The sequence below is a fragment of the Ovis aries genome, chromosome 21, assembly GCF_016772045.2.
Source record: "Ovis aries strain OAR_USU_Benz2616 breed Rambouillet chromosome 21, ARS-UI_Ramb_v3.0, whole genome shotgun sequence".
In the NCBI taxonomy this organism is placed as follows: Eukaryota; Metazoa; Chordata; class Mammalia; order Artiodactyla; family Bovidae; genus Ovis; species Ovis aries.
In genome coordinates this window covers 15620401-15639274 of record NC_056074.1, presented here as the reverse complement: position 1 = coordinate 15639274, position 18874 = coordinate 15620401, and the positions used below count along the sequence as shown (strand labels likewise).

At 41.8% G+C, this 18874-nt stretch overlaps 1 protein-coding gene across 1 annotated transcript in view; it reads right to left on the bottom strand.

Moving 5' to 3' along the window:
- Positions 1-18661, bottom strand: part of INTS4 (integrator complex subunit 4) — a 115310-nt gene extending 96649 nt beyond the window's left edge. The window contains exons 1-3 of the mRNA XM_004019432.5: positions 18512-18661; positions 14032-14226; positions 1918-2035 (exon numbers count right to left, since the gene is read on the bottom strand). Of these exons, the coding sequence (XP_004019481.1) occupies positions 1918-2035; positions 14032-14226; positions 18512-18565 (367 nt within the window). The 5' untranslated portion in view covers positions 18566-18661. The remainder of the gene's footprint in view (positions 1-1917; positions 2036-14031; positions 14227-18511) is intronic.
- Between the last annotated feature and the right edge of the window lie 213 nt (positions 18662-18874).

The window sequence follows — 18874 nt, the reverse complement described above, 5'->3', positions numbered from 1 at the left end:
TCAGTTCAGTTCAGTCGCTCAGTCGTGTCCGACTCTTTGCACCCATGAACTGCAGCATACCACGCCTCCCTGTCAATCACCAGCTCCCAGTGTTTACTCAAACCCATGTCCATTGAGTCGGTGATGGACATGATATCTAATCATCTCATCCTTTGTCATCCCCTTCTCCTCCTGCCTTCAGTCATTTCCGACATCAGGGTCTTTTCAAATGAGTCAGCTCTTCCCATCAGGTGGCCAAAATATTGGAGTTTCAGCTTCAACATCAGTCGTTCCAATGAACACCCAGGCTGATTTTAGGATGGACTGGTTGGATCTCCTTATAGTACAAGAGACTGTCAAGAGTCTTCTCCAACACCACAGTTCAAAAACATCAATTCTTCGGTGCTCAGCTTTCTTTATATACCAACTCACATCCATACATGACCACTGGAAAAACCATAGCCTTGACTAGATGGACCTTTGTTGACAAAGTAATGTCTCTGCTTTTTAGCATACTATCTAGGTTGGTCATAACTTTCCTTCTGAGGAATAAGCACCTTTTAATTTCATGGCTGCAATCACCATCTGCAGTGATTTTGGAGCCCCCCCAAAATAAAGACTCTTACTGTTTCCACTATTTCCCCATCAATTTGCCATGAAGTGATGGGACCGGATGCCATGATCTTCATTTTCTGAATGTTGAGCTTTTAAGACAACTTTTTCACTCTCTTCTTTCACTTTCATCAAGACGCTCTTAAGTTCTTCTTCACCTTCTGCCATAAGGGTGGTATCATCTGCATATCTGAGGTGATTGATATTTCTCCTGGCAATCTTGATTCCAGCTTGTGCTTCATCCAGCCCAACGTTTCTCATGATGTACTCTGCATGTAAGTTAAATAAGCAGTGTGACAATATACAGCCTTGACGTACTCCTTTTCCTATTTGGAACCAGTCTGTTGTTCCATGTCCACTTCTAACTGTTGCTTCCTGACCTGCATATAGGTTTCTCAGGAGGCCGGTCAGGTGGTCTGGTATTCCCATCTCTTGAAGAATTTTCCACAGTTTATTGTGATCCACACAGTCAAAGGCTTTGGCACAGGCAAAAAAGCAGAAATAGATGTTTTCTGGAACTCTCTTGCTTTTTCAGTGATCCAGCGGATGTTGGCAATTTGATCTCTGGTTCCTCTGCCTTTTCTAAAACCAGCTTGAACATCTGGAAGTCCACGGTTCATGTACTGCTGAAGCCTGGCTTGGAGAATTTTGAGGATTACTTTACTAGAGTGTGAGATGAGTGCAATTGTGTGGTAGTCTTAGTACAAGTCAATGAATGATAGCTATTAAGCGACACGGAGAAGGCAATGGCACCCCACTCCAGTACTCTTGCCTGGAAAATCCCATGGACAGAGGAGCCTGGTAGGCTGCAGTCCATGGGGTCACTAAGATTCGGACACGACTGAGCAACTTCACTTTTACTTTTCACTTTCATGCATTGGAGAAGGAAATGGCAACCCATTCCAATGTTCTTGTCTGGAGAATCCCAGGGACAGGGGAGCCTGGTGGGCTGCCATCTATGGGGTCGCACAGAGTCAGACACGACTGAAGTGACTTAGCAGCAGCAGCAGCATTGAGAGACAAACCTGTATTTTAACTCTAAGGTAAATATACGTACATGGTTTTACTGCTACTGCTGTCATCCTCAAATTTCTTTTCAATAACCACCAACACAATAAAACTTTGCTCTACACTTTACACAAAAGGAACTAAAGATTTCTGCTCTAATTATACAACTTTTATTTATTTATTTGGTTGCACAGTGAGGCACAGAGGACCTTAGTTTCCCAACCAGGGATGGAACTCCTGCCCCTTCAGTGGAAGTGCAGAGTCCTAATCACTGGACCACCTGGGAATTCCCTCTACAGCTTTTAAACTTCAACTTACTTTCATTCTGCAGGATATTAATGGCATCGTCCATAATGCAGTCTGGTGAAAATCCTGCAGTTTTTGACAGTAAACCCAACAATGATGCAATTTTCAGTCTCACAGACGCATCATTCTCCTGCAACAAAAGAAGCTATTGTTACCTTGATGCTCTACTCTCAGCTAAGCAACAACAGGAACATGGGAAATATCTCAAAAAAGACTCAATGACCCAAGTATTCTAAAGCTTTATTTCTGAAAAATTAGCTATATATACTTGGGGAGAAAGTTTTTCTCAATCTGTGTGTTCCATCCAAATAAAGCAAAGTGAATGAGAATATTTTCACACCTTCTTGATGTCACAAATTTCTAACCAGATGTATGCTTCTGGGATTAAAAGCACCTTTCTTCCCCTGTGCAATCACATTTGACATAAGCTGCAGCAACTTGCACCACAAACACCAGGCACCCCAACACGGGGCACCCTAACACTGCTATCAGCGCCACTGTTTTTGGAGCCCCCAGAAATTGGGTGCTGCAGCTACCACTGCTATCACCAGGAAATTTTCGCTCTGTTTCTTTGGATCACCATATCCTGATCAGAAGTTCGGAGCAGGTGAATCTAATTGCCTGGGTGTAGGTCTGGTGCCTGGACCCGGATCTAGGCCCCAAGGCAAAAGAGACTAAGAAATGATTTATTGGGCTTCCCTGGTGGCTCAGATGGTAAAGAATCCACCTGCAATGCAAGAGACCCAGGTTATATCCCTGGGTCAGGAAGATCCCCTAAAAGAAGGAAATGGCAACCCACTCCAGGATTCTTGCCTGGAGAACTCCATGGACAGAAGAGCCTGGAGGGCTACAGTCTGTGGAGTCGCAGAGTCGGATGTAACTGAGTGAATGGTGGTTCAGTGGTTAAGAATCCACTTGCCAATACAGAGGACACAGGTTCAGTCTCTTGTCCAGAAGACCCCACATGGTGCAGAGCAACTAAGCCCACACAACCCCACCTATTGAGCTTGTGCTCTAGAGCCTGCGAGCAACTACTGAGTCCATGTGCCACAACTACGGAAGCCAAGTGCCCTAGAACCTGTGCTCTGCAACAGAGAAGCCACCACAATAAGAAGCCCCCGTATTGCAACTTGGGAGTAGGTCCTACCCACCATAACTAGAGAAAGCTCATGCACAGAAATGAAGACCTAGAGCAGCCAAAAATAAAATTAATTATTAAAAAGAATTAACGTAATATCTAGGTTAACCAGTAAAATGTATAACTCCCAAGCTAATAAAAAAGCAGTGGAGGAGAGAATTTTTTAAAATAAGAGCCAATGCAAAAGGTGGTAACAATTGAGAGGAAAAAAAGAACACTAGCAGGTAAGATAAATAGAAGGCATTTCATAAGAGGGTAGATTTAAACCCATATATTTCAATAAACACATTAAATATAAAGAACTAAATGCTCCAATTAAAAGATAAACACTGTCAGGTGAAATTTCTTAAAAAACTAACTATATACTGTTGAGTCACAAAATAAAAAGTGATTAAAAAAGAAGAGTTGAAAATAAAAGGTAGAAATAGGTGTATCATGCAAGAGACAGCTGGTATCATTATATCAGCACTAGACAAAGCCATTATATGGTGACATGATTATCTGTAAAGAATCTAAAAGAACATACACATAATTTATTAAAATTGTTAAATGAGCTTAACAAAGTTGTTAGATATAGGGTTTAATAAATAAAAACCAACCGCAGGTCTGAATATCCTCTATGTACTACTTAAAAATAAGAATTTTTAAATATATCATTTACAATAACAAAATATTAACTATATAGGAATAACTAACAAAAAGATGTACAAAACTTCTATGCAGAAAACAGCATTAAAATAATGGACATACCATGTCCATTGAATGCAAGACTTAATGTTATAAAATGTCAATCAGCAAATTGCATCTTAATTACAGAATTAACGCAACCCTAATCAAAATTCTGTGAGGAAAGATGAGTGCCGAAGAATTGATGCTTTTGAACTGTGGTGTTGGAGAAGACTCTTGAGAGTCCCTTGGACTGCAAGGAGATCCAACCAGTCCATTCTAAAGGAGATCAGTCCTAGGTGTTCTCTGGAAGGAATGATGCTGAAGGTGAAACTCCAATACTTTGGCCACCTCATGCGAAGAGTTGACTCATTGGAAAAGACCTCTGAATGCTGGGAGGGACTGGGGGCAGGAGAAGGGGACGACAGAGGATGAGATGGCTGGATGGCATCACTGACTCGATGGACATGAGTTTGAGTGAACTCCGGGAGTTGGTGATGGACAGGGAGGCCTGGCGTGCTGCAGTTCATGGGGTCGCAAACAGTCGGACATGACTGAGCGACTGAACTGAACTGAATCAAAATTCTAATAAGAAATTTTCTTTACAGGCAGATTGTCACAAGTTGATTTCAAAATTGATAGTCACTTAGATTACTGGGGTAATAGTGGAAACAGGGAGGTAGATGGACTTAAGAGATACTTAGAAAGTAAAATCAACATGAGTTGGTGAGGAAGGGAACATGGGCAGAGGAAAGGGTGACGGTGGTATAAAGTATCTTTCTTGAGTTTCTGATGTAAGGGTCTATATTGATGGTGGTACATTTCCTGCTACAAAGCAGACTGGAGAATGAATGGAGATACCAAGTTCAGTTCTGAATACAAAGAGAAGTCAGTTCTTTATGGACTGAGAGAACATCATCAAATCAAGTAACTGTCTTTCAGAGACAATGCACTAGTCAAATACCCTAATTTTGTAGTAAGAGAGGACAGAAAAGCTACATAGCCTTTCTACAGTCTGGAATGGAGTCACAGACCTCCGAACACAAGGAAACAGCCAAGAAAGCAGAAATACTAAGTCTGGCAAATAAGAGAAAGGCAAGGATGGAACAAAGAAGAATGAGAGTATCTGACCCAATAACATTCTTTCTTCATCTGGATACTTTACTCAAGTTTTTCTACTTTCTGAAAATTATCCCCTGGTACCCTTCATGACTAAGCTTACAACTGCCTCTGTCAAAAGCCTCTCTAATAACTGCTCTTCTCACCATTAAAATTGTCCTTGTTCAGGCTTTTCTCATCTTGCTACAGACTTTCCAGTCTCCTGGCTGGTCACCCTAAGTCCTGTCTCACCTGGCCCTCATTCAATTCCTCCATCTGCCATACCACCCCCCAGAGTGACATGGCTAAAATAAAAATCCACAAGGCAGAATTCAAGAACCTTCTCTTAGCTAAGATTTCTAGTCTTATCTCTTAAAGAGCTCTCAATTTAAAATGTACACCAGCCCAAGTACCTGTATTTCTTCTAATGTGACAGATTATTTCACATCTCCAAGTCTTTGCTCACAATTCTTCCTTCTTTCTAAAACGCCTTTCCTCTTGTTTTCCAACTAGTCAACATCTGTTTTTTAAGATTCACCTCAAGCATCACCCTAGCTCAGTTGGTAAAGAATCTGCCTGCAATGCAGGAGACCTGGGTTCGATCCCTGGGTCAGGAAGATCCCCAGGAGAAGGAAATGGCAACCCACTTCAGTATTCTTGCCTGGAGAACCCCATGGACAGAGGAGCCTGGCGGGCTACAGTCCAGGGGGTCTCAAAGTCGCACACGACTTAGTGACTAAACTGCCACCAAGCATCAGTACTCTGCGATGCCCTTCTAGACCTATGCGCCCACATAAAACTGATTACCTTCTTCTTTAAAAGTTACATCATAACCTGTCCCAGATTTCATAATACCTCTAACACTGTATTGGGTTTCCCTGGTGGCTGAGTGGTAAAGAATCCGCCTGCCAAGGTAGGTGACATGGGTTTGATCCCTGGGTCAGGAAGATCCCCTGGAAAAGGAAATGGCAATCCACTTCAGCATTCTTGCCTGGGAAATCAGTGTGCAATTATCCATTTATTGTCTAATCTACCCAATCAGACTCAGATCAGGGATCGTATATTAATCTCTGTATCACTAACGTGAAGCAAAGGCCTGGCAGAATTAGTATCCAGAACATTCTGAATGAACAAAATGAGTAAATTAGTAACTCAAGCCCTTAACTATCTATATATCACATGTATTATTTGGTCTACCAACTATACTCCTGCTGCTACCACTACTGCTAAGTCGCTTCAGCTCCGACTCTGTGCGACCCCAAAGACAGCAGCCCACCAGGCTCCCCCGTCCCTGGGATTCCCCAGGCAAGAACACTGGAGTGGGTTGCCATTTCCTTCTCCAACGCATGAAAGTGAAAAGTGAGAGTGAAGTCGCTCAGTCGTGTCTGACTCTTCACGACCCCATGGGCTGCAGCCTACCAGGCTCCTCCATCCATGGGATTTTCCAGGCAAGAGTACTGGAGTGGGTTACCATTGCCTTCTCTGTTACCAACTATACTACTAGTCCTTAAAGGACAAAGAATATGTCTCACAGTTCTTTAACATCCTCCACAGTAACTAATATAATAGAATAAATGAAGAATCCCTCATATGAAATAAGTTCAGATAGTGCTACCTGGCCACAGAAAAATTTGTAGTAGACAAGCAGAAGCCAAAGTAATTACCCACTAAAATACAAGAGACCACATTTCTGGATAAAATAGAAAAAAGGATAAATAAAACACTATAGTCATCAATCTATATCTGGACTAACTTGTTATCGCTCGTTACTTCTGGGGCTAGAATCTGCTAGACTAAGGCAAGCAGCACAGCCTGGTTAAACAGCTTACAGTCTGACATAACACTTCTTCTAGAGATGGTATCAGTATTGTGTTTTTAAAAAGAAGTTTTTTATTATTAATTTTTGGCCATACCACAAGGCATGCAAGATCTATGTTCCCCAACTAGGGCCCAAACCCACGCCCCCTGCAGTAGAAGCGCAGTCGTAGAAGCAGAGTCTTAACCACTGGACCACCAGGGAAGTCCCTAAAAAGAGTCTTTACTGTTAGAGATATAAACTGAAATTTAAGAGTAAAATGATATGACGCTACGAATCTGTTTTCACAAGAATCTGGTGCAGAGGGTGAAAGTGGAGGAAATGGAGGTAGACAGTGGGAGCTGGGCTCGGGGGGCTGAGAATAAAGAAAATCTGGACATGAAATGATAATTGCTGAAGCTGAGTAATAATCACATGTGAATTAATTAAACTAGTCTCTCTAACTGTATATAGATTTGTTCCATAACAAAAAGTTGAAAAAATGTTCCGTACAATCCAGAGATTCTATCCCTGAGGATTTATCAGAAGAAAACAATAATACTAATTCCAAAAGATATGAGCACCCCTGTATGTTGCAGCATTAAAACAATAGCCAAGATACGGAAGCAACCTAAGTGCCCATCAATAGATGAATGGGTAAAATAAGACGTGAAATATATATACACAGTGGAATCTTAGCCATAAAAAAAGAATGAAATCTTGCAATTCGCAGCAACATGGATGGATCTAGAGGGTATTATGCTAAGTAAAGTAAGTCAGAGAAAGACATACTGTATGATTTCACGTATATATAGAATCTGAAAAAAACAAAACAAATGAACAAACGTAACAAAACAGAAATAAAGTCATAGATACAGAGATACATAGGTGTTTGCCAGAGGGAGAGGAGGGAAAAATAGGTGAGGAAGATTAAGAGATATATACTTCCAGCTGCAAAATAAATGAGTCATGGGCATGAAATGTACAGCATCAGGAACATAGTCAATAACTAATATCTTTGTATGGTGACAGATGATAACTCGATTTATTGTGGTCATTTTGAAGTGCAGAGAAATACTGAATCACTACACTGTGTAGGAGAATTTAACATAAGGTTGTAGGTCAGTTCTACTTTAAAAACAAAAAATCCATAGAAAAAGATCAGATGTGTGGTTACCAGAAGCAGAGGTGGGGGGAAGGAAACAACCCAGGGAGCGAACCCAGGTCTCCTGCATTGTAGGCAGATTCTTTACCAACTGAGCCACCAGGGAAACCCAAGAATACTGCAGAGGGTAGCCTATCCCTTCTCCTGGGGATCTTCCTGACCCAGGAATTGAACTGGGGTCTCCTGCATTGCGGGTAGATTCTTTACTAGCTGAGCTACCAGGAAAGCCCTTAATTATACTTTAAAAACAAATGAATCCATGGAAAAGGGGATCAGATTTGTGGTTACCAGAAGCAGAGGTGGGCAGAAGGGAACTGGATGAAGGTAGTCAAAAGGTACAAACTTTTAGTTGAAAGATAAGTATTAGGGTTGTAATGAATAACATGATAAATACAATTAACACTGCTGTATGTTACATACGAACATTGTTAGGAGAGTAAATCCCAAGTATTCTCAATACAAGAAAAAAATGTTTTGTCTATTTCTTCAATTTTGTATCTATGTAACAGATGTTCACTAAATGTATTGTGGTGGCACAGGAGAGGCGGCTGTGCAGCGCAGGAGCAGCCGACAGGAGCTACCCCACGTCCAAGGTCAGCAGCGGCGGCTGTGAGGAGCTACCCCACGTCCAACGTCAGCAGTGGCGGCGGACAGGAGCTACCCTACGTCCAAGGTCAGCAGCAGCGGCGGACAGGAGCTACCCCACGTCCAGGGTCAGGAGCAGAGACCGTGAAGAGATACCCCATGTCGAAGGTCAGCAGCAGCAGCCAAAAGGAGCTACCCAATGTTCAAGGTAAGGAGCGGCAGCTGCGCTTTGCTGGAGCAGCCGTGAAGAGATACCTCACGTCCAAGGTAAGAGAAACCCAAGTAAGACAGTAGGCACTGAGAGAGGGAATCAGAGGGCAGACAGACTGAAACCACAATCACAGACAACTAGCCAATCTGATCCCATGGACCACAGCCTTGTCTGACTCAATGAAACTAAGCCATGCCAAGTGGGGCCACCCAAGACGGATGGGTCATGGTGGAGAGGTCTGAAAGAATGTGGTCCACTGGAGAAGGGAATGGCAAACCACTTCAGTATTCTTGCCTTGAGAACCCCATGAACAGTATGAAAAGGCAAAAGATAGGACACTGAAAGATGAACTCCTCAGGTAGGTAGGTTACCCAATATGCTACTGGAGATCAATGGAGAAATAATTCCAGAAAGAATGAAGCGATGGACCCAAAGCAAAAACACCACCCAGTTGTGGATGCAACTGGTGATAGAAGCAAGGTCCAGTGATGTAAAGGGCAATATTGCATAGGAACCTGGAATGTTAAGTCCATGAATCAGTGCAAATTGGAAGTGGTCAAACAGGAGATGGCAAGAGTGAATGTTAACATTCTAGGAACCAGCAAACTATGATGGACTGGAAATGGATGAATTTAACTCAGATGACCATTATATCTACTACTATGGGCAGGAATCCCTTAGAAGAAATGGAGTAGCCATCATGGTCAACAAAAGAGTCTGAAATGCAGTACTTGGATGCAATCTCAAAAACGACAAAATGATCTCTGTTCGTTTCCAAGGCAAACCATTCAATATTATGGTAATCCAAGTCTATGCCCTGACCAGTAATACTGAAGAAGCTGAAGTTGAACGGTTCTATGAAGACCTAAAAGACTTTCTAGAACTAACACTCAAAAAGATGTCCTTTTCATTAAAAGGGACTGGAATGCAAAAGTAGGAAGTCAGGAAACACCTGGAGTAACAGGCAAATTTGGCCTTGGATTACATAAAGAAGCAGGGCAAAGACTAACAGAGTTTTGCCAGAGAACCCACTAGTCACAGCAAACAGCCACTTCCAACAACACAAAACAAGACTCTACACATGGACATCACCAGATGGTCAACACCAAAATCAGACTGATTATATTCTTTGCAGCCAAAGATGGAGAAGCTCTATACAGTCAGCAAAAACAAGACCAGGAGCTGACTGTGGCTCAGATCATGAACTCCTTATTGCCAAATTCAGACTTAAATTGAAGAAAGTAGGGAAAACCACTAGACCATTCAGATATGACCTAAATCAAATCCCTCTTCCATTATACAGTGGAAGTGAGAAATAGATTTAAGGGACTAGCTCTGATAGACAGAGTGAGTGATGAACTATAGAGGGAGATTCATGACATTGTACAGGAAACAGGGATCAAGACCATCCCTAAGAAAAAGAAACGCAAAAAAGCAAAATGGCTGTCTGAGAAGGCCTTACAAACAGCTATGGAAAGAAGCGAAGGGAAAAGGAGAAAAGGAAAGATATATCCATCTGAATGCACAGTTCCAAAGAATAGCAAGGAGAGATAAAAAAGCCTTTCTCAGTGATCAATGCAAAGAAATAGAGGAAAACAACAGAATGGGAAAGACTAGAGATGTCTTCAAGGAAATCAGAGATACCAAGGGAACATTTCATGCAAAGATGGGCACAATAAAGGATAGAAATGGCATGGACCTAACAGAAGCAAAAGATATTAAGAAGAGGTGGCAAGAACACACAGAAGAACTGTACAAAAAAGATCTTCACAAACAAGACAATCACGATGGTGTGATCACTCACCTAGAGTCAGACATCCTGGAATGTGAAGTCAAATGGGCCTTAGAAAGCATCACTACGAACAAAGCTCCAGTGGAGCTATTTCAAATCCTAAAAGATGATGCTGTGAAAGTGCTGCACTCAATATACCAGCAAATTTGGAATACTCAGCAGTGGCCACAGGACTGGAAAAGGTCAGTTTTCATTCCAATCCCAAAGAAAGGCAATGCCAAAGAATGCTCAAACTTCTGCACAATTGCACTCATCTCACATGCTAGTAAAGTAATGCTCAAAATTCTTCAAGCCAGGCTTCAGCAGTACATGAACTGTGAACTTCCTGATGTTCAAACTGGTTTTAGAAAAGGCAGAGGAACCAGAGATCAAATTGCCAACATCCACTTGATCATTGAAAAAGCAAGAGAGTTCCAGAAAAACATTTATTTCTGCTTTATTGCCTATGCCAAAGCCTTTGACTGTGTGGATCACAATAAACTGTGGAAAATTCTGAAAGAGATGGGAATACCAGACCATCTGACCAGCCTCTTGAGAAACCTATATGCAGGTCAGGAAGCAACAGTTAGAAGTAGACATGGAACAACAGACTGGTTCCAAATAGGAAAAGGAGTACATCAAGGCTGTATATTGTCACCCTGCTTATTTAACTTCTATGCAGAGTACATCATGAGAAATGCTGGGCTGGAAGAAGCACAAGCTGGAATCAAGACTGCCAGGAGAAATATCAATCACCTCAGATATGCAGATGATACCACCCTTATGGCAGAAAGTGAAGAAGAACTTAAGAGCCTCTTGATGAAAGTGAAAGAACAGAGTGAAATAGTTGGCTTAAAGGTCAACATTCAGAAAACGAAGATCATGGCATCTGGTCCCATCACTTCATGGCAAATAGATGGGGAAACAGTGGAAACAGTGGCTGACTTTATTTTGGGGGGCTCCAAAATCATTGCAGATGGTAACTGCAGCCATGAAATTAAAAGTTGCTTACTCCTTGGAAGAAAAGTTATGAGCAACCTAGACAGCATACTGAAAAGCAAAGACATTACTTTGCCAACAAAGGTCCGTCTAGTCAAGGCTATGGTTTTTCCAGTGCTCATGTATGGATGTGAGAGTTGGACTATAAAGAAAGCTGAGCGCCGAAGAATTGATGCTTTTGAACTGTGGTGTTGGAGAAGACTCTTGAGAGTCCCTTGGACTACACGGAGATCCAACCAGTCCATTCTAAAGGAAATCAGTCCTGGGTGTTCACTGGAAGGACTGATGTTGAAGCTGAAACTCTAATACTTTGGCCACCTGAAGAGAACAGCTGACTCATTTGAAATGACCCTGATCCTAGGAAAGATTGAGGGTAGGAGGAGAAGGGGACGACAGAGGATGAGATGGTTGGATGGCATCACCAACTCAATGGACATGAGTTTGGGTAAACTCTAGGAGTCAGTGATGGACAGGGAGGCCTGGCGTGCTGTGGTTCATGGGGTCGCAAAGAGTCAGGCACAACTGAGAGAATGAACTGAACTGAATCATTTTATGGCTTACACAAGTCAAATCATTATGCTGTATCCTTAAATGTAAATAGTGCTCTAAGTCCATTATATCTCAATAAAACTAGGGAAAAAAAAGTCCCATATTGCTCAAGAGAATCTTACATTCTCGTACAAGGAAATGGGCAAGGAACAAAATAAATGAGAAAATTATATACAATATTAGAAGATGTTAAGTGTTCTGGAGAATACAAAATAAAGGAAGGGGCTAGAAAGTGCTGGAAGTGGGATAGGCAGTTTCAATTTCAAACAGAGGGATAAAAGAAGACCTTAATGAAAAGTAACGTTTGAGCAAAGAGTTGAATGCAATGTGGGAAATAGACACATGAACACCTGAGGGAAGTGTTCCAAGCAGAAAGAAAGATAAGTGGAAAGACTGAGAAAGGAATATACTTGACAGAGAAAATGGCAGACCAGACCATGGTCGTGTCAAGGAGAGGGGTTCTAGGCTAAGGTAACAACATGGGAAAAGACACTGACTTCTGAAAACACACAAAGTCTTTTGAAAATCTCAACCATTCTGATAAAGCTATAACATTACACATGTGAAGAAAAGGACTTTTTGGATCATACATAAAATAAATAAAGATAGTTATATAGTTTATAAAAATAAAAGAGACTAAAGGGAAAAAGATAAGAAGCAAGGAGGGACTTCAATACATATACATCCTGATTGATGGAAATATGAAGTACAAATCATCTATAAGGAATTCTTAAAATTTTCAAAAATATGCTTATCTGGAATCTAACAAAGTCTATTGATCTAACTTCCAGTTCATAGTAAATATAGGAGATAGAGGAACAAGTTAACCAAGGAAGTAAACAAATTCAGAAAACAAGGCAGTTTGTAAAACAACTGACGAAATTTCTTTAATAGGTCATATCACCAAAATAATAACTGTTCCAGACTTTACAAAAAGCAAACGCCATAGCAAACGCCATGCGTGGACACAGTTCGCATTCTGATTTGAACAAATCAACTATAACAAGATATTCTGGGAAGAACTAGAGAAATTTGGGGCTTCCTTCATGGCTCAGTGGTATAGAATTTGCCTGCCAATGCAGGAGACACGGGATTATTCCTGGGAAGATCCCCAGGAGAAGGAAAGGACAACCCACTCCACTATCCTCTGTCGAAGGAAAATTCCATGGACAGAGGAGCCTGGTGGGTTACAGCCCATAGGGTCACAAGAGTTGGACATAACTTAGCAACTAAACCATCACCACCAGAGAAATTTCAATATGAACTATTTGTTAGATGACATTAAGGAATAACTGAATTATATTGAGGAGGTTAGATGGTTATATCTTTTTTCAATGTACCTTTTTAAGAGATATTTAATGAACTGTTTAGGGGAAAATATTATGACACTTTAACAAAAATTTCAGGAAAGCAAATAAAGCAAATTTGACAAAATAGTAATAACTATTTAACACCAAAGATGGGTTATTTGGGAGTTCATTATAGTACTGTCTCTACTTTACTATAAGCTTAATAATTTTTATACTAAAGTTTCAAATTCTAAGTCATCTGTGATTCAAATATTTACAAATCATTTTTTTTTCAAATCATTTCTTCTTTTACCTCAGATCTCACAAACAAAAACTGAAAAAGAAATGCATTTTGTGAATTTCATTTTCTCTCTTTAAACTATTTTCTGTTTAATCATGCATGAGTTGATACTTTTCTCTAGCCTATGAAAACAGAGAAATAAAATGCTACGTAACTTAAAAAAAAAAATGAGGGGCTACTGCAGTTAAGATATTGGGGTCCTGAATTAAAGCAGGAACAGCAGAGAGAAGACTATATACCAGAGGCAAATCTGGTTACAGAGGGTTCTGGTTGAAGTTAACTCCTCCTCTGTGCTCCAATTTACTCTCAGTACCCTCAGCAATTTGATGCATTTTATCATTCACATCTGTCTCCATCTAGCTACTCTAAGCTTCTAAGGAGAGGATCTTTTTAGATCTTTGGACTTTTTTCATCTCGGTATCCACAGTGCCTAGTATATGGAAGATACTCAGGAAAAGACTGCTGAATGAACACCTTATTTATTTTGCCATTTTAACCCATTCTGCAGAGATAATACAACTCTCATACCTACTGCCATCATGTCCCAAGACCTTCTTACCTTGTAATAATGTTCCAAGAGAATCCTGACGACTCCCTCCACACTTTCTGCCTCAACAGGCTTCCTGGCAAACTGAAGTAGGTACTGCAAAGCATCTGCTGGGGAGGTAGCCTTACACAGATCTATGTGGAGGGCTGCAGATTTACTTGGTTTTGTCATTCGGAGTTTCTTAGTAGCAACTTCATCCTGTTGTTGCTGCAAGAGGGTAAGGAAGATAAAATATGAAAACCTGGCTGAAAACAAAGAGTCTGCAAATCTAACTTTGCCTCATTTGATGAAAATTAACTTTTCCTACACCAGATAATGTATTTGGGTAACAGACCTAGCCTAAACAAAAAAGCAGCATTATGAACCGGGAAAAGACCCAACTGGAGACAAAGTTATGAGTCCCAATTTTGCTTTTCACTAGTTCCAATGGCTTTGGGCAAGTCATTTCATTTCAAGTCTCAGTTTCTTTCTCTGTAAAGTAGGTCCATAATATTTTGTTCTGCCTATCTCTTAGGATTGCTGTAGCTTCGGGGTTAAGAGGACACACAAAGGATCTGTTCCACTCTTTATTAGAACAGAAATCTCGATTCAACAAATATATTCAGACTGTGCTAAAGCACTTACTAGGCTCACCTTCGCTCCTGAGAAACCCAGAACCAACAGGAACAGTCTACAACTTACACTGAGGAAAAAAATCTTCCTCTCACAACAGATAACTATTTTCACCCAAATCACTCTACCTTTATTAGAAGAATGGACAGTGTAGGGGAAAAATGCATTGCCACACGCCTAGCAAACTGCAGGTACTTAATATATGTTTACTAAATGACTGATGTGGAATTAGGAGTTCTCTCTGCGATCCAACTCTGCTGCTGTCTTCTAAGGATGTCATAATTCTCAGTTTCACCTTCTATAAAATAGGAATGATAACCTACCGCTAGTCTTTCTCAATCAGGAATCCTCCTCTGAACCACAGAACACACAAAATTAGCTGAGTAACTATCTTCTCGATTCTCTCAAGGATAGTACATAACTAGAACTATTTCAGATACATCTATTACATATAAGGAGTGTCGAAAAGTTCATGTAAAAGGGAACCTTCACTCCAGGGCTTAAGTGAGGCCCTGGGGTAGATATAGAGAGGATCACAACATAAGATTAAAGTTGTAATCAATAATTTTCCTTAACACCTGATGCAGCATAATGATACCCTGAAGAATCATCGCTTTATAAAATTACACCTCCACAGACTAGAGAGTCGGATTATTTTGGACCAGAACATGGCATGGCATGATAAGACTAAGGGCTTTGAAATCAAAGGAATTTGAGTTAAATTATTACTTGGTAGCTACAGGTCTCCTCCTTCTATAAATAAACATAATACTTACATCATAGGGATACCTGAGAAGTCTAAACTACAATGTCTTTATTGTACAAACACATCATATGCACCACATACATATCAATTCTCTCTCTCTCATCTTCAGGGCAGAGGAAAAATAATAGAAGCACTAAGATACTCTGCGGTAACCATTTACGAACAATGAAGTAAAGAAATGAGCTCTTAAAATCCTTACCCATTTCTATCCTATTCCACACAAATTCATTCTTCAGTGTTATCAGCAGTTAGGTGAAAAAACTGGGAAGATTTTTTTCCCTAAGGAGTACATAAGGAGAAGGACAAACCAGTATCTGCTATCATTCAACCATCAATATTTTAGTGCTCCAGGCGCTATGGTCTATCCAGGGAACACAGATGAACCAAGCGTTACCTCTGCCCTCAAGGAGCCCAAACTGGTAGGCAGAAACAAAACTAGTAACTACAGCAGCACCGAGTGGTAAGTACAAATAGATGAGTGCTACAGAAGTAGGGGAGGAGAGACTAAAGCAAAATCCAAGTCCACTGGGCGGAGAACAAAAAGAGCAGGAAGAGTGACACCCATTCTACGTAAAAGAGACAACAGACACAAAGGTTCGGAAAGGTCCAAACACATGGCATGCTGGAGGAGCGGTGAGTAGTCTTGGCGAGAGGAAACAACAGAATATAGTAAAGAAAGGAAGTGATACGGCCCAACAAAGTGAATGTACATGTCGTCACTGAACTCCACGCTTAAAAAATGGTTACAATGATAAATTCTGTTATGTTTATTTTGGCACAATTTGTTTTTCAAATGGGGGCAAAGGAATCCAGAGCCAGGAAATCCCAAAAAGCAAGCCACGGAAGAGGGAGCTCTGTAAAGCTTTCCTGAATCTTGACTCACTCTATAAGTTCAAGAAAACGAATTTTACATAAAAAGGAGCAATAACAGTGACAAGGTAAGTATCAAAGTTATTTTCAGAAAAAAAAAAAGAATAAGAAGCCAACTAACTTCCCTACACACAATGGAAATATGCCACACACACACACAAGAAAAAGGCAGTGAAAGAATACTGTTAATCACAAAGGGCAAGGGAGTTTGGATAGTTTTCACAAAAAGTAGTTGTAAAAGAGTAAGGAAGACTTGGTTTGTCGATGCAATTACCCCTCTGTACTATAATCTCAGATATGGTGCTCCACATCTCCCTCTCACCTGAGTTCCGAAAGGACAGACACCCTAATGTGTACTGGATTTTATAGCTCAGCACCTTTCACCATACCTAATATTGATACATAGTAACCACTACTTTATTCAATAAACTCTTGTTGAAGGAATAAATGAAATACTTAAGGATCAGCGTCCTAATGCATGGTCTAAATCTTCCTAGGCCACAAGTCTATGGATGGAAACCTGCTATTGGCTGGCATTAACCGGGGGCTTTTCAGAAATGTAGATTATTGCCTTGCCTCCCCCAGCCAATTCACTTACTAAGTAGAATCTACATTTTAACAAGAGCCCAGATGATTTGGATACACAAAGTCAGAAAAGCAGGACACAGGGTATGACCTGGGATCAACCTCTACTTTAGCGATCTCTCTGAGGAAATACATAGAGAATCACTGACTGCTGACACTCCTTGGAAGGAAAGTTATCACCAACCTAGACAGCATATTCAAAAACAGAGATTACTTTGCCAACAAAGGTCCGTCTAGTCAAGGCTATTGTTTTTCCAGTGGTCATGTATGGATGTGAGAGTTGGACTGTGAAGAAAGCTGAGTCCCAAAGAATTGATGCTTTTGAACTGTGGTGTTGGAGAGTCCGCTGGACTGCAAGGAGATCCAACCAGTCCATTCTGAAGGAGATCAGTCCTGGGATTTCTTTGGAGGGAATGATGCTAAAGCTGAAACTCCAGTACTTTGGCCACCTCATGCGAAGAGTTGACTCATTGGAAAAGACTCTGATGCTGGGAGGGATTGGGGGCAGGAGGAGAAGGGAACGACAGAGGATGAGAGGGCTGGATGGCATCACCAACTCGATGGACATGAGTTTGAGTGAACTCCGGGAGTTGGTGATGGACAGGGAGGCCTGGCATACTGCAATTCATGGGGTCGCAAAGAGTTGGACACGACTGAGCGACTGAACTGACTCAACTGACTAACTGACACGGTCTGGGCCCCTCAGTCCTGAAACAACTCCAAAGGAGGAAGGATGGTACTGCCCTCCTTTACAGGTAAACTATAAAAGGTTGGTGGTGAGCTGTTCCACCAACGAAAACTTCAACCCCTATGAAGCCTGTGACTCTCGTCTGCTGTGACTGGGTCTTGAGGACTCCTATAGATTCCTCTTCCAAACCCTTAGAGCTCTGCATACAGCCAACTTGGCTTTGGGCACTTTTTTGGTAATGGGAGTTGCAAGGAAATTTGTCAATACCCCACCAGAAGTCTCAAAGTCCTCATTTGTAAAATGAAGATGCTAATGAACTGCGGTGTTTGGGGAAGCCTCTTGAAAGTCCCTTGGACAGCAACGAGATTAAACCAGTCGAACCTAAAGGAAATCAGTCCTGAATATTCACTGGAAGGACTAATGCTGAAGGTGAAACTTCAATACTTTGGCCATCTGATGCGAAGAACTGACTCAATGGAAAAGACCCTGATGCTGGCAAAGATTGAAGGCGGGAGGAGAAGGGGACGACAGATGATGAGATGGTTGGATGGCATCACCCACTCGATGGACATGAGTTTGAGTAAACTCCGGGAGTTGGTGATGTACAGGGAGGCCTGGCGTGCTGCGATTCATGGGGTCGCAAAGAGTCGGACACGACTGAGCTGCTGAACTGAAGGTAACATGAAAAAAATAAGATAACAGATAAGATACTTTCGTAAATTGCAAGGTGCTGTTTGCTTCTTCTAATAGTTTTTTTTAGTGTCAGACTGCACATGTTAATACTGACAACAGCAGCGGCCAATGAACACGCCCACTAAAGTGTAGTCAGAGAGGCAGCCTACCAAAGCACTGGCAGCACTGACACCCTACCCAGCTTTGTGGCGCCAGTTCTGGCAAAGTGTCTGGGGGCGCGGATAACCTACCTTCCCCTTTCCCAGACCAGTCCTGGGACCTTTCCTTCTAGAGCTTACCTGAACCACCTTAGTGAACTCCTCATAAACCCGCTTCTTCAGATGTGCCGCCATGGTTGTTCGTGCACCTTCTCAGCTTCCGTACCCGACGGGGCTGAGGGGGGCAGAGGAATACGAACAAACTTGCCCAGGAGGGAGGAACCAGCCGCTGTCCCACAAGGCAGTGGGGTTCCGGGAAAGAGAAGCCGCTTCCGGCTGCTCGACTGCCTTGTCGCTGTGCGTCCGGATTTAGCGACCTACGCCTGCCGCGCGGGAGGAACGGAAACCGGAGCCGGAGCGTAGCACAGGGGGCGGGGCTTCTGGCAGGAGGAGGCGGGTCGGAAAGGCTGGAGGAGCCAATGGGAGCTTTGGGGGGCTTTCTGT